Here is a 14356-nt window from a genome sequence, read left to right on the forward strand (position 1 = left end):
CAGCATCTGTTGGCAAAAAGTATCTGTATAACCATCTACATTTACCTAAATGTGTATATATACACTATGCCAAACGGCAATGCACTGAACTTGACCTTCCATTTCCTGTGACGCACAAACCAGAAGCAACATTGACCATTTGTAACACCTATTTATAAATTAATAAACTGATAAACGATAAAATAGTGAAAACTATACCAGACAATATACAGTGTATTCTGCACAGTATGCTGTAAGCTAATATTTCATTCCCAACATAGCCAAGGACTTCCTTTGCAATCTGTTGAACTCTATTGATGTGCAGGCCATCAGCTACCATCACAGCTTTTATTATCATTACATCCCCATATGGCTGCTCACACGGTACATCATGAACACACATACACAAAAACTGACCCTTAATCATATCCACTCCAACACACACACACACACACTCATTGAGTAAGTGTCAGTGGAAGCCAGAAGCCATGCTGGTTTGATTGGTGTGTGAATAGAGAAAGCAGACTGTTCCTGTCTGTTGCACACACACACACACACACACACACACACACACACACACACACTGGCCCAGCATAACCCCAGCAGATATCGGATACATAATACACTCTCTGCATGACTCTCCTCTTTCAATCTTTTGTTTCCTCCATCTCCTTTCTTTCCTGATCCTTCAATTTCTTACCCAGCTCTCACTGAAGATCAGAGAGTGGGAGCATGATGACAACATATGTGCTTACACAGAGCAAATCTATAATCTCATACTCATAAAAACACATTATGCATTATGACTTCATACTGACCTCTTTAAGTCATGTGTATGTGTTTATTCTGTGGGGACAAATTTGTTCCCAGAAGTGATCTAAATATGACAAAACCTCCCCCTTTGGGGACATTCTAATAAAAACAATGTTTTTAATAATGAATTGAAAATGGGATATTACTTTGGTGAGTTACTCCGTAGAATTCATAATTAAGTGCATATAAAAACAATTCTGACATGCCCTTATTCAGCTAAATAAATGAGTATAAAAGTCCAAGTGGTAGCGTTTCTGAACTATAAAAAAAGCAACTACATATTTGCCTGTTTATGGGACCTTTTGGGACACAAAAATTAATAAATAGGAGTAAACTACATAAAAAACACTATTAGACTGATGGCTACCAAAATAATACATCAATTGTTACTAATTGAAAATTTCCTAAACATGAAATCTGTAGCTGCCTTGATTATATTTATTGGATGAATGAGGCATTTTGCTTTTAGTATTCAAACAAATTAAAATGACAAAAAAGTAGTGTTACTTATGACTAGTAAGACAGTAGTAACCTAAAAATCTGAATGAATCATGTTGAGTTGAATGATCTCTCAACAAGCATGTCCACCACACCGGACTCTGTGTATGGAAACACAAGCCTCCATGCTTTTGTCATCTGCTCCACACACACCTGACCTGTTTTAAAAGCGCCTAGAGACCTAAGCGCAGATCTTTTAATAATGTGTCTCATCTCTGTTTTTCATTATCTGTCTAAACAAAGGGTCTTCATGATTAAATTATGCCTGCGGTTTATCTGTGAATGCATTAATCAGTGTTATTAATTCACAAGGGCCCATGTTCATAGTGTTTAATGTGATTTACCAGAATAGGATGTGTACAACATTCATATCAACTAATCATTTTTTTCCATTAAGTTTCGGGACAGTTAAGACTTTAAGGCAAGACAAAACATGTGAATAAGGTTAAAAAATAAAATAACTAATAGAAATCACCATACTTTCCGCAGTTGATTAATCACATTAAGACATTTTTTGTTTTACAAGTTTTCTGAAATGTTATTTAAATATGCAAATTATGCGTTTTTAATTAACTGTTTCCCTGCCACTGACGGAATTTTCCATCATTTATGAGACAATTGCAGCATCCGAAATCGAATACTTCTCTACTATATAGTACACGAAAAACAGTATGCGAACAGAGTAGTATGTCCGAGTTCATAGTATTCGAAAAACAGTACGCGAAAAGTACCTGGATGACTTACTTTCTGCCATTGACAGAATATTCCAGTCTTCCGTGTTTTCATTGTTATACGGTAGGGGGCTCTATTACACATCTTCTGAATGAGTACAGAAATAACACAGATTGAAATACAAACACAGATGAAAAAGAAGCAGAAACAAGCAATAAAAAGCATTGCTTATGCACGCTGTAGTCTTTGACAAAAAAAAAAAACCTTGATTTTCTCAGCTTTTTGTTCAAAATATTGCTTTTTTTAATTAAACTCCCATTCAAATGTTGATTAAAAAATGCATGAAGGTAGGAAAAAAGGTTTTGTTTCTTGTTTTATGTTTGTGTAAAAGCAGATACTCTGTTCTTTCTTTTGATATAATGCATGCTCAGATGTTCATACAACAAAATATTCTGAATATTGTGGAAATGGTCAAAAATGCTGGCAGTGGCTGGAAACTATTTAAAAAAAACGCTAGAAAAAGGTAAATATGTACTAATTTGCATATACTTTCAGAACAGAAATATGAACATTGGATAAAGCCAGGTTGTTGATACATTAGAGTTAAAGGTCTATTATCTCTTATTATCACTCCACAAATCAGAAAATACTGTCAACAGCCAGAAAAAAACAGCATCATTTTAGGAATAAAGTGTGAGTGTTATATGAAAACCCCTTCTGTAAAAACCTTCAGACTATAGATAGGAATAAAACTGTAAAGTTTGGCGTGAATTGTAAAGCACCGCTGAAGTGGGGATTTCTGGCTCAGTGCAGGAGAAACAAACTCACTATGAAAAAAATGCAGATGCAAATAAATAAAGTGTAGTAAAATAAACAAACAGATGTGGATTTTTGGATGTCTTCTTTCCACTAGTCTAAAAGAAGATAAGTTATGGAAGCAAGATAGCCCAAATTGGCACAAAACTGACCAGTGCCTGAAAAAACAATGGCTTTGCCTGTTGGGATCTTGCCTTAATTAGCATTCTTATCATACACCAATCACAAAACGCAACCAGTAAGGATGCAGGTATGCAGGATGGAGTAAAAAGGGAAGGAGAGCGCAGAAGCAGGAGGCACGTGCTGTGAACTGCAGACAAGACGAATGGCTTTGAATGTGCGGTCACCAACGGGGGGCGAGTGGGGGAGTGCGAGCTCTGGAGAAGCACAGAATCTGGCTCATTTTTTGGGGGGATAACAGATTTCACACTGGGCCCTAATGGGAGAACTAACACATGGTTCAGACAAGAAAGCCTATGTTGTGTTTGAAAAGTATACTGTGATATATGACAAGATTAGTGGAAAGGTTCATATTCTTTACTTGTTTCTCTACATATGAAACTTCCTCCAAAGCGTGACTGGTTTGCAGATTTGTTGATGTACGTGATACAATTCTTGGAGAAAATTGGTCAGCGAGTAATTTGTTCATCCCACAGGCAACCGGTTGAAAGATGTCAAGAATTCTTTAGAGCTCTTGCAAAGGGCCAGCGTTTAATGGATACTAAACAGAATACTGGAGTAGCAATGTAAATATGTCTTACAGTAAATCTGCAGATTGTATAGCCCATATATATATATATATATATATATATACACACATAGGATTTTCATAATTAAAACTGCTTTTTTAGTTTGATGTAAGAAAAGTGTTTGGCAATTAAGCTAAATGCGAGGTTTTGTTTTTGGAAAGAACAAATTCAGAGTACTGATTTCTTTGAATGAGCACCTAAACACAAACTCATTTTGGTGTACTGTCAAATATCACGCCACACAAGCCAAGCGTTTCACGCAGGTATATTTCAGGAGCAGCAGAACTGCCTGAGCTGCTCAACTAATTAATACCAGAGCCAACAGTTAATTTCTATGAAGTATCTGACAGACTGAAAATGGGAAAGTGAAGGGATTATTTCAGGCTGGCAAAACAGCACTCCTTAGGGTGAGAAAGACAAACAGTGCAGCATCTGACTGTGGGTTCAAGAACAACAAACATCTTATCAAAAATTCTAATCATACTATCAAACATTCATAGTTTCAATCCCAATTATGACCCTAGCAATACCACAAACCTTATGGGTAGTAGTTCCAGCTGTCTGAACTCAAAATACCTTTTTGATAAGAATGATGTTTCAGGACTGACAAGGAATCTATGGTATACTTAACTTAATGGTGTTAAAGGGTTAGTTCAACCAAAAAAGAAAATTCTGTCATCAAATACCCACAAGTGTCATTACAAACCCATAAGACTTTAGTTCATCTTCAGAACACAGTAAAGGAGTGGTTGATTATGATTTCAATTTTTTATCTTTAGTTAGTGTGTAATGTTGCTGTTGCAAAAACAACATCTGCAAAGTTACAACGCTCAAAGTTCAATGCAAAGAGAGATTTTTTTTTTAAAGAATTCTCTGTTTAAAGACTACAACAAACGGCTGGTAGGGACTACAAAGAGCTTCTTCCAGGGTTGGTGACATCACTAACCCTAAAATTACACACAACAAAGGGGATGAGGCCATATTATTGCAATACAGTACATAAGACAAATGACAACATGACAAGTTATAACCATAATTAAACTAAACTATACCTGTTCTATCTTCATGCAGCATGTATTCTCTGGCTCTGTACTAGGATCTTACAACAGTTCCCACACGAGCGATTTATAGATTATCATGACAGAATATGCTAATGAATGACTTTAGGATAGTTAACTCTATGTCATTCATCAACTAACCATTCAGAAACGTCCTGTTGCATTCTACATGTTGTCGCTTGTTCTTGAATCTCTCCATCATCGTCTGACTCCAGTTTGAACATAAAAGGCTGAACAGTTTTTGAAATTTTCAGTGAGTCTGAGGTAATCGGCAGCAGCTTAAATTTAAAGGGACACACAAAAATGGAGCGTTTTTGCTCACACTTAAAACGTGATAAATTTAGCATGCTATAAAAATGATCTGTGGGGTATTTTGAGCTAAAACTTCACATAAATGCTCTGGGGACATCAGAGACTTATTTTACATCTTGAAAAAGGGGCATTATATGACCCCCTTCAATATATTTTAATGAAACCTGAGGTTTCTGTCCATCCATTAAAAGTCCATTCACCCAAAACTTTCACACTTTAATAGGTTTATAAAGAGTAAAAGTAATGCATGTGAATAAGCAGTTGAATCCAAGTATTCGATGTGATTGCTTTATATAATGAACAGATTTAATTTAGGCTTTAATTCACATATAAATATTGATCAACACACATGAGCATATCAAAATTTTCGTATTTAATGAGCACTATGCATGTGGGTTGATCAATGGAATAAACTGCTCAATACATATTGATTTCTTTTATAATCTCTTTATGAACTTTTTGAAATGTCAAAGTTTTGGTGGAATAGACTTTCATTGGAGGGACAGAAATCTCTCAGGTTTCATTCAAAAGTCTTTATTTGTGTTTCAAAGACGAACAAATTTCTTCTAGGTTTGTAACCACATCAAGGTGAGTAAATGATTTCGGAATATACTTAAACGTTTTGAGAGAACGAACCTTTTAAGTCTGGCACAAGTTGATTTGGTTTACACAACTAGCTGAAACAGACCTGAGGCAGAAATAACCAGCAGCAGCACCCCTACCTGTAACAAATAATATTTTCCAAATATCTACAACAAGACAACACGGTTTTGCTCCTCAGCTAAATTTATCTTGCTTCAAGGATATTTAATCATTTTTACTATAAACAAGCTCGGAAAAAAAAAAAATATTTAACTTTTTTTTTTTTTTTTTTTTTGCAGAGTGCAAGACTTGCCAAGAATCCAATCAGGGCTGTAAAGGGTCTCTAATCGGCTCTATAGGATGGTTCGAATATTCCTGGACAACTGTTGGAAGACTGAGGCAAGTTGTAATTGGTTGAATTACATGACCATGATCCTTCCGAACCTTTCTTTGCAACTCTATTATGAAATGTGTCACCACACAAATGCCTGTCCACTTACAATAATGAGCCACTACATCATTAGAGTTCCTCCGTCACCTGATCGGTTCCCTTCCTTCGGCGCTGATTGTGTCTGCCTCTGTAAGGTCAAAGGTCTCCTCTCATGCTAAATGGTGATTCTCAACCGCTTTTAGAGGAGTGTAGGAGGGAATGATGGAGACAGAGAGAAAAAAGATAAAACGAGAGACTCTCATGCTGTCAGCCCCTCATCCATCAGGGCCGTATTGACACTGATGCACTGGCTGAAGAGACATGAAAGCGAGAGAGGGAGTCCAATCCCAACAAGAGCTGCTTGAGCGCTGTTATCATCCTATCAATCTGCACAGTGTTTGGATCAGCAACCGAGGCAATGCAGACCACACACTCAAACACAAAAAACACACATGAAAGAATGAAAGTTGAAAAAGGATTCCTTCCACATGAGATCCGCCATGCATACACACTCAGGAAGCTCTCTGGGTTTGAAACAAACATACTGTGGAAACTCTGTAGAGAGTAAAGGTGCGGGATTGATGATTAGAGATGAGACGCAGAGCTGCAGTTTAAATCTTCAAGCGGCTAATCACAGGATTAACAGCCAAAGAGAGAGAGAGGAGCGGGGGAGAGAGGAGAGCGCTGCTTTAAATGCAAATCCCAGTCTTATAAAAATCAGTTCCATTTAATAGGATTTCTGAGGAGGGATGTGCATTTCTGCAGTGGGAGAGGAGTAGAGGAAACTTCACTATGGCAAAAAGGAATGAGTGAAGCGCAAAAAGAAGAGAAAAGAATTAAAAAAGCACCCTGTGTCGTCATAGATTTATGGAAGCTTGTTTCCGCCACTGAATAAAAAAAAATTTAAAAAAGGTAATTGCGACATTTTATCTCACAATTCTGGCTTTTTTTCTTGCAATTGAGTGTTATAAAGTCAGAATTGCAAGAATTAGCCTAAACTCACAATTCTGCCTTTTTTTCTCAGAATTGCATAAAGTCAGAATTGTAAGATACAATCTCACAAATGTGAGGAAAAAAAAGTCATTGGTTTAATTTAAAAAAAAGTAATTGCGACATTTTCTCTCACAATTCTGACTTTTTTTCCTCGCAATTGCAAGTTTTAAAGTCAAAACTGCGAGATATATACTCGCAATTCTGAAAAAAAAAAAAGTATTTTATATATAACTCACAATCGTGAGAAAAAGAGTCAGAAGTTTATATCCTGCAATTCTGACACTATTAACTTAAAAAAGTCAGAAGAGAGAAAAAAGTCGCAATTATCTTATCAAAGTTTCATTTACTACTTAGAAAAATCTTCTTTCTAAAATCTTTTGACCATGTGTTTGACCGTGTTAAATTCTCATTCTCACATTTGAAACACCCACATAAAATGCCACTTAACATTTATGTTGAGAAGGGCACATGGCAACTCTTCTTCTTATTACTGCAATATGAATACTGTGAACAGTAAGCAAGTTTCTTGTATGCCTTTATTACAACCTGCTACTTGTAAAACTGAAGCTAAATCACATGATTGAATTGCCGAAATTGGATTAAAAAAGGAAATTAACTGTTGCTTGTAGTGTGATAAAGAGTGTAGCACGCTACTGCTTGATCATTTCATTGTATACTGCTTCACATGCCATTTAAAAAACAGAAGACAGTATACACTGCATAGAATGCTAGCATTCCATTCCAAACATTGCAAATCCATGAACATGTGCGTATAACACAGAGAGAGACACCGATGAGATGAGTGAGACAGTGAGAAATAAGTGAATAAGTGACAGAAGGTGAAATGGATAAGCTCTTTTTTGCTCCAGGGTAACAGAAGACGGAAGACAGAAGAGTTCCTGAGCTCTGACCTCACATGAAAGCCATTGTTACCTCTCTCTCTCTTTTTTAGCTGATATTTCTTCACAAAAGGAATTAGAGATCAGTGCAGTGATCCTCACAGATCTGGCATTAGTTTAATCTCACGCAGGGGTTTGAGTTACTACAGAATCAAATCCAATCTCCCCCCTGCTGCTTCTGTTACTGACTTCACCATATTAGTCTTTACAACTGCCAAAGCAACCCCTACCCAACCTCAGCGAATTACTGGGTACAGTTAGTTGAAGTCAGAGTTATCAATTTTAGCAAAATTCTGGTATGAAACAAGGGCTAAAATGGAAACTTGCCAAATGAGAGTAAAAATGACAATAAAAGAGTTGGTTTTCTTTGACAAACAACAATCAAATCAGAGATGGGGCTTACAAACAGTCAAAACATGAGTAGTTTTAAAATTTGCTTGTCTTCAAACTACACTTAGGAAGTTAACATTTCCCAAAAAAAAAAAAAAAAAAAAAAAAAGTAAAAGAATTTACCAGAGAAGCAATGGGGGAAAAACCCAAAATTGTGAGAACTACAAACAAACACCAACAAAGTAAAGAAAAATTATGTAGTTGCTTTTTTAAAGGTAACAAACTAAACGTTTTCCCTTGGAAAACAACCGTTTCCTTTTACTGTTACAATTCTAAGTAGAGACACCAAGACAAATAGGCCTATTCGAAGAGCTAAATAGACCCTTTTCAGATGTCTGGGTTTCTCGAAGCAGAAGTTGTGATAGTTGGGTAAAATTCTATGGTGGTGAATGAGATAATACATTAAATATATTTTTTTGTGTCCCCGTTTTCTCAAATAGCAAAAGAAAAATTCAATAACGTTTTCACAAAAGAGGAAAATAGAGAGATTTTTTTTATTTGATGAAAATGTAATACAATACTAAGTATAGTGTTGTAAATGTACATGCACTTAAAAAAAATTACCATATAAAAAACTTTGCAAGATGCTGATGACCATTAAAACGCGTCATCACAGTCTGCAAAAAGGGTCCATAAAAGATGTTTCATTTTACCGTGAAAAAGGCCTGACGAAAGCGCTACGACGCAAAAGGGATGGGAACATGTTTCTGCCCTACATGAAAATATAGCTAAGTAATGCAAAATACTGCTTCGTGGACAGTACATTAAAGTTACTCAAATATCATAAACAGATCTCTTCTACTGATCCAGACAGTGTCTCTGTTCCGGACTGAAACGCTTTATCACCTTCTCACTTGAGAGCGCAAGCTGCGGTATTTCTGACACTCCTCAGCTAATTACCCCGACAGAAATGCGTCAATAACTCATTAATTGGACCCAGCGTTGCTGTTGGAGGAGCATCACCTGCGCGTGTCTGTCACACAGGTCGGTTAATTGATTTCGGCAAGCGGGGAGCAGGTGTGTGAACAGCGCCATGTAATGCGGAACTAATCCGAATCGTCCGTCCGCTATCGATTAAGCAGCCTGAGACAAACTGATAAGACTCAGGCTACAACAGGTATGCAGTCACCTTTACCACATCTCCTCAAATCTACCACATTACACCTTTCTCGGTCTTTCCCACTGCAACCTCCATAACCAGCCATTCATCATTCTATTGATCAGAATGACTACTTATTGAGGTTACTGGACGGAATGTCCCCTGACAATTACAGGACTCAAATTTCTATCGACCGATATATCGCCCATCCTCTTTGTAATTTAACATTTGCGTGTTACTTGAGCTGCACTTATTGTGCCTCTGTTTGATCCACCCCAACGGCAATTTTCAGAGAGAAAAGAAGACAAAGGAATGGCTTAAGAATGAAATCAATGTTATTAAGTGCATAGTCTATAGTGATTACAGGAGCATAGTAATTATATTGATTATTAAAGAGCACTTTAAACGGTAAGATGCGAAAACAGGGGCGTAGCGACAATTGTGTGCACTTCTTCGTTGTCTCCACTTTTTATTCGCCCTTATTTCTTGGGGATAATTATTACTTTTCAAGTAGTAAGACCCGGAACCAACCCGTTTAGAAGAGTTCCTTTGTAAAAACGGATTCATTTAAGAAAAACAATAACAAATCCAGTCTATTCAATTGCTCCCTGCACCAATAAAGCTAAACAAACACGCCAGATGCAATAAGCAGATGCGTTTTTACAAAAGGAATAGCTCTCAATCTCGCAGTGCCACCAACAAGTTAATGAACCAGACCATTTATGCGTAATAAATTCAATATTTAGTAGGCTATACGTAACCCAGAATGCTACAAGCCACTGGGGCCACTGAGCTTGATAAACATCAGATCTTAATGGCCAGACAAAACATTGCATGCATAGTGCATACATTAAAATCGCACTTGTTTTATATAGGGTTAGATCACGCGTATGTTAAAACATTTTTATATGGAGCAACCCGTCTTTATCTTTAAGAAGACAACAGGTAGTTGCGTTGAATAAAATGATTGAGTTACCTTCCTCCGCCACTGATTTGAGCAAGAACTCCAGCAGGATAATCCAGAGCGCGGCCACATTCCTGGAAAAGAGCTCCATCGTGGAATCACGAGTGTTGTTTTACTGGTGAATGTTTACAAAGATGGGCAAACAGTGTAAAGGTTCAAGAATCGTCAGCTGGATGTTGTACCCATCAGGAACAACCAATTGCACGGTGGGAGTCGTCACAGTACAGGGAAAAGCCACCAAGTCATGAGAGAAAAAACTTATAAGACTAAAAAAGTTGAATTATATGGAGAAAATCAACTGTATCAATGAAGTTTGTTATACAAACCCAAATTCAGTTGATCAACATATAAAGCGATAGTCTGGTAACGTGGACAAATGAGTTTTAACAAAAAATAACAACTTTCTATGCTACTATAATGGCAAAACAATGTCCATATCTTTAAAACCAAATAAAATCTCCCAAAAGACTTCTTTATTCACGCACAAACATGTGCCAGTTTTGCCAAAAACATATGGAGCAACAACATGCCGCACGCTCGGCTGCGTGGAACCCCTTTGTGAGGGGTGTAGGTCGACTTGTCCTAATTTTCCCCTCTGAAATGGGATGGCTTTTTAAAAATCCACCTAATAAAACAAATCCGGCAGGCCACTTCGTTCACGAGCAGTGCGAAAATAAATGTTCGGTTTAAATCACACCGACGTCCGCATCCAACGACCGAATTCTGATTTCTGTCAGTGAATCCACCGCGTCCTTTGTATCTTTTAAAACATAAATATCCTGCGAATTAAAAGCGATGCTTGAATGCAATCATTTGCCAACTCAACGAACGAACATCGTGCTGTTTATCCAATGGCAAATGCAGGAAAATCGCGGAGTAGTTCGTTAAAATAATAGCAAAACCCGCGGCGTGCGCGTTCGAGGTGAGGAAAAATCTCGGCAAATCCAAGAAGTTGGTACGAAGCGTTCAGTCTTCAGCCGCTCGCAGCAGATGTGAGGTGGTCAATGCGACTGGAGGAGCAGTCTCCTCCTCTCAAAGCACCTCCTCCACAAGCACCCCTCTACTATAGGCCAATACACCATGCCGGTCAAAAAAGCCAATCTAGGACGAAAAATAATATAATTATTTTTCCGTCTTCTTTGGCCAGTTAGTTAGATCGATGTTTTTAAGTTGTTTAATGTTACACATTTGTTCATCTTGAAGTTCTGCTCTGTAATAATTAGCGAAGTGTTTAGGAAAATCTTTAAATGGACTTTTCCCTTTTGACAAAATGAATAATGTTGAATAGTGTTTTTAAGAAAAAGTCCAATATTGATATCCATTGCTTCCTTGCCTTATCTAATCATAGCTGTATTGGACATGTTACCTACCATTGTATTCTTTGAAGTAGTCTACTTACAGGGTTCACTTGGACAATTTAGTAATATGAGGGAAATTTTTAAAATGGTGATATCCATTGTCCAGGGCTAGAAAAAGTAATGGGAATTATGGAATATATCTCTACAAAAATCAATCTCTGTTCATGATTGGTGAATAAAAATATGGAAAAGTCTACTCTAAGTGCCTTGGAGTAAATGGCATTGTACAGTAAATAATCACTATCTGATATCATCACTGTATGCACTCTTAAAAAAACACTGGCTTAAAAGCAGCCAAATTTTTATCTTTTTCTTTTCTTTTTACTTCATACATAAATTATGGATAAACTAAAATGTTCTAAACTTTTTTTTTTAAAATACTCCACACAACCACTGGTTTGCATGATAATTTCTTTATTTTCAATCACATTTTATAGTATAGCATATTTTATATATTTTATTTTTATATTTTACAAATATTAGAAGTAAAAATGAAACATTTAGAAGTAATCGAGTGTAATCGATCAGTCTCTGTTGTCCTGTTTCCGCCATAACAGCGCTGGATCTCATGCCGGAGATGACTCGCGTTCGGCGGGGGAACTGCTAACTTCAGACCGCCACCCTGTGTTTCACTCGTAGCCGTAAATGTTGTGACTGACTCCATAACCTGTCCATAAATAATCAGTGTACAATTCTGAGAACATATTTTAACATCCTAAGTATTTATATTCTGTATCTTTTTTAATAAACTCATAAAATTTTACACAAGGCATCAGGTGTTTCCATCATGCGAAAATGACGACACGACACTCGTTTAGGTGACTCACATTGTGACCCTGTATGTTGTTTTGCATAAAATTAAACAATATACAGAACAATAACAAATTTTTAGATAAACGCATACAAACCAGTATTTTGCCGAAGACATGCACCCATTTGACGGAGCTGCACTGCTCTCTCCTGAAGAGGGCGTAAAAACTACCCAAAAACTGGATTGTTACGTATGACCCAGGATCTGGGTAACACAAAAACTACCCAAAAACTGGGTTGTTACGTCTGACCCAGGATCTGGGTAACACAAAAACTACCCAAACACTGGAAAAATAACCCCAAAAAATTACCCAAAAGGCTCAACCCAGGACTTGGATAGAAAAAATAACTCAGGATTTTTTAGAGAGTGGAACCACTAGTACTTTTTGTAAAGCAGTAACTCTTATCAGCGCTTAGATCAGCTCTTTCTGTTGAAAACCCAGACCACAGCATCCACTGACTTTAGAGCATACAATCTTCAAATAAGCTGTCACAACCTTTTTTCTTTAAAAAGTAAGATGAAACCACACATGGGGAGCTTCCCCCCCCCCCCCCCCCCTTTTAATTCCAATGCTAATGCATCTCTGGAGCCCTCTTCATCACACCTATGTGGATTGGCGTGTTATTTGGCTCAAGGATTGCACATTGACTCGGGTTCTTGTCATGCTAATTCAAGCACTTGTCTTCTCGCTGTAAACCATTAGCTGCTGCAGGAAGGGCATAAAGGAAAAGCGTGAGACTTGAAAAGCTTGGAGGGAGAAAGTGTGAGGGCCTTTGAGAGAAGAGCTACTGGAAGTCATGCCGTGGCATGTTTTATTTTATGTTTGACAAGTTTTGAATGCAGATGAAGACGATACTATCAAGTGTGAGAAATTTGAGGCTACCTCTCCTCATGTAATGTGTATGAGGTTCTTCTTTTGAGTTAATGATATTCTTATGTGATACAAGACAGAAATGACCATTACAGTAAATTTGAAAAACTGTGGAAAAAAGGCCAATGTGCAATGCATTTAAACATGCCAGTACAGAGTTGAATACCGTGTTTGGATATATTCTATGGTCTGATATGTATCCAACAATGAAGTTAGGGGTTAGGGTTATCACATCTGAATGTGGCTACTGTCATGGATCTTCTGTAAGCTGCTTCTGTGGCTGACGTATAGCTAAAGTGTCTTGGAACAAACCTGATATGTCTGAGCTTCCTTGTCCTCCTTAAAAAACAATTTATAATTATAATTTTAGTGAGTATATGTGTCAAAACTATCCTAGTGGAGTATATGGATTGTGGTAGATTTTTTTCCCCTACGCACCTGACTTAAGTTTACCTGGGGCGTCTCCACTCAATAATATTTCTGTCAACGTCTTGACCCCTAACTTGCAGCGCAGCAATAACCAGAAAGACTCCAGACTATGCCTTAGAATATGCTTTATTCATGGCTGGAGGACCTCGTATCAATCAAAGAGAATCCCAACAGTTTGTATAGAATAGGGGCATGGTAAAGCATTCTACAATATGATTGGTTCTTCATATGTCAAAACCTCATGTTACTAGGTAAAGCAAGATCAGCCTAAATCATGTGTTTATTAGTTCATTGGTTGCTCAATATCATGGAGCTGTCACTAAGTTTCATTTCCCCCTTTCTTATATTTGGACATGATTCAGACACACAGTGACTAAGGCCCATGCAAGGTTTGAGGACATTTAGGTTTCAAAAGCATATAAATGTTATTCCTACAAGGAAAATTTGTTTTATTTATGATTAATTAAAAAAATTCATGGAATCCAGGATCTAAACCTGCAATGTCGAGGAAAGGCACTGAGTTTTTTAAATGGACCGACAGTGAGGTGGAGTTGTTGCTGCAAGTAACACAGATGGGCAAGCGAGAATGTAGACTGGGAGACATGCCAAAACAAATATGGCGAAATATCGGAC

General features: G+C 37.3%; 1 protein-coding gene across 2 annotated transcripts in view; it reads right to left on the bottom strand.

The window, feature by feature from the left end:
* ephb4a (eph receptor B4a) overlaps positions 1 to 11251 on the bottom strand; it is a 47554-nt gene extending 36303 nt beyond the window's left edge. For both annotated transcript variants that reach the window (XM_067408357.1, XM_067408356.1), the window contains exon 1: positions 10267 to 11251. In XM_067408357.1, coding sequence (XP_067264458.1) covers positions 10267 to 10345 — 79 coding nt within the window. In that variant the 5' untranslated portion in view covers positions 10346 to 11251. The remainder of the gene's footprint in view (positions 1 to 10266) is intronic.
* Between the last annotated feature and the right edge of the window lie 3105 nt (positions 11252 to 14356).

Source organism: Chanodichthys erythropterus, chromosome 13 (genome assembly GCF_024489055.1).
Source record: "Chanodichthys erythropterus isolate Z2021 chromosome 13, ASM2448905v1, whole genome shotgun sequence".
NCBI lineage: Eukaryota > Metazoa > Chordata > Actinopteri > Cypriniformes > Xenocyprididae > Chanodichthys > Chanodichthys erythropterus.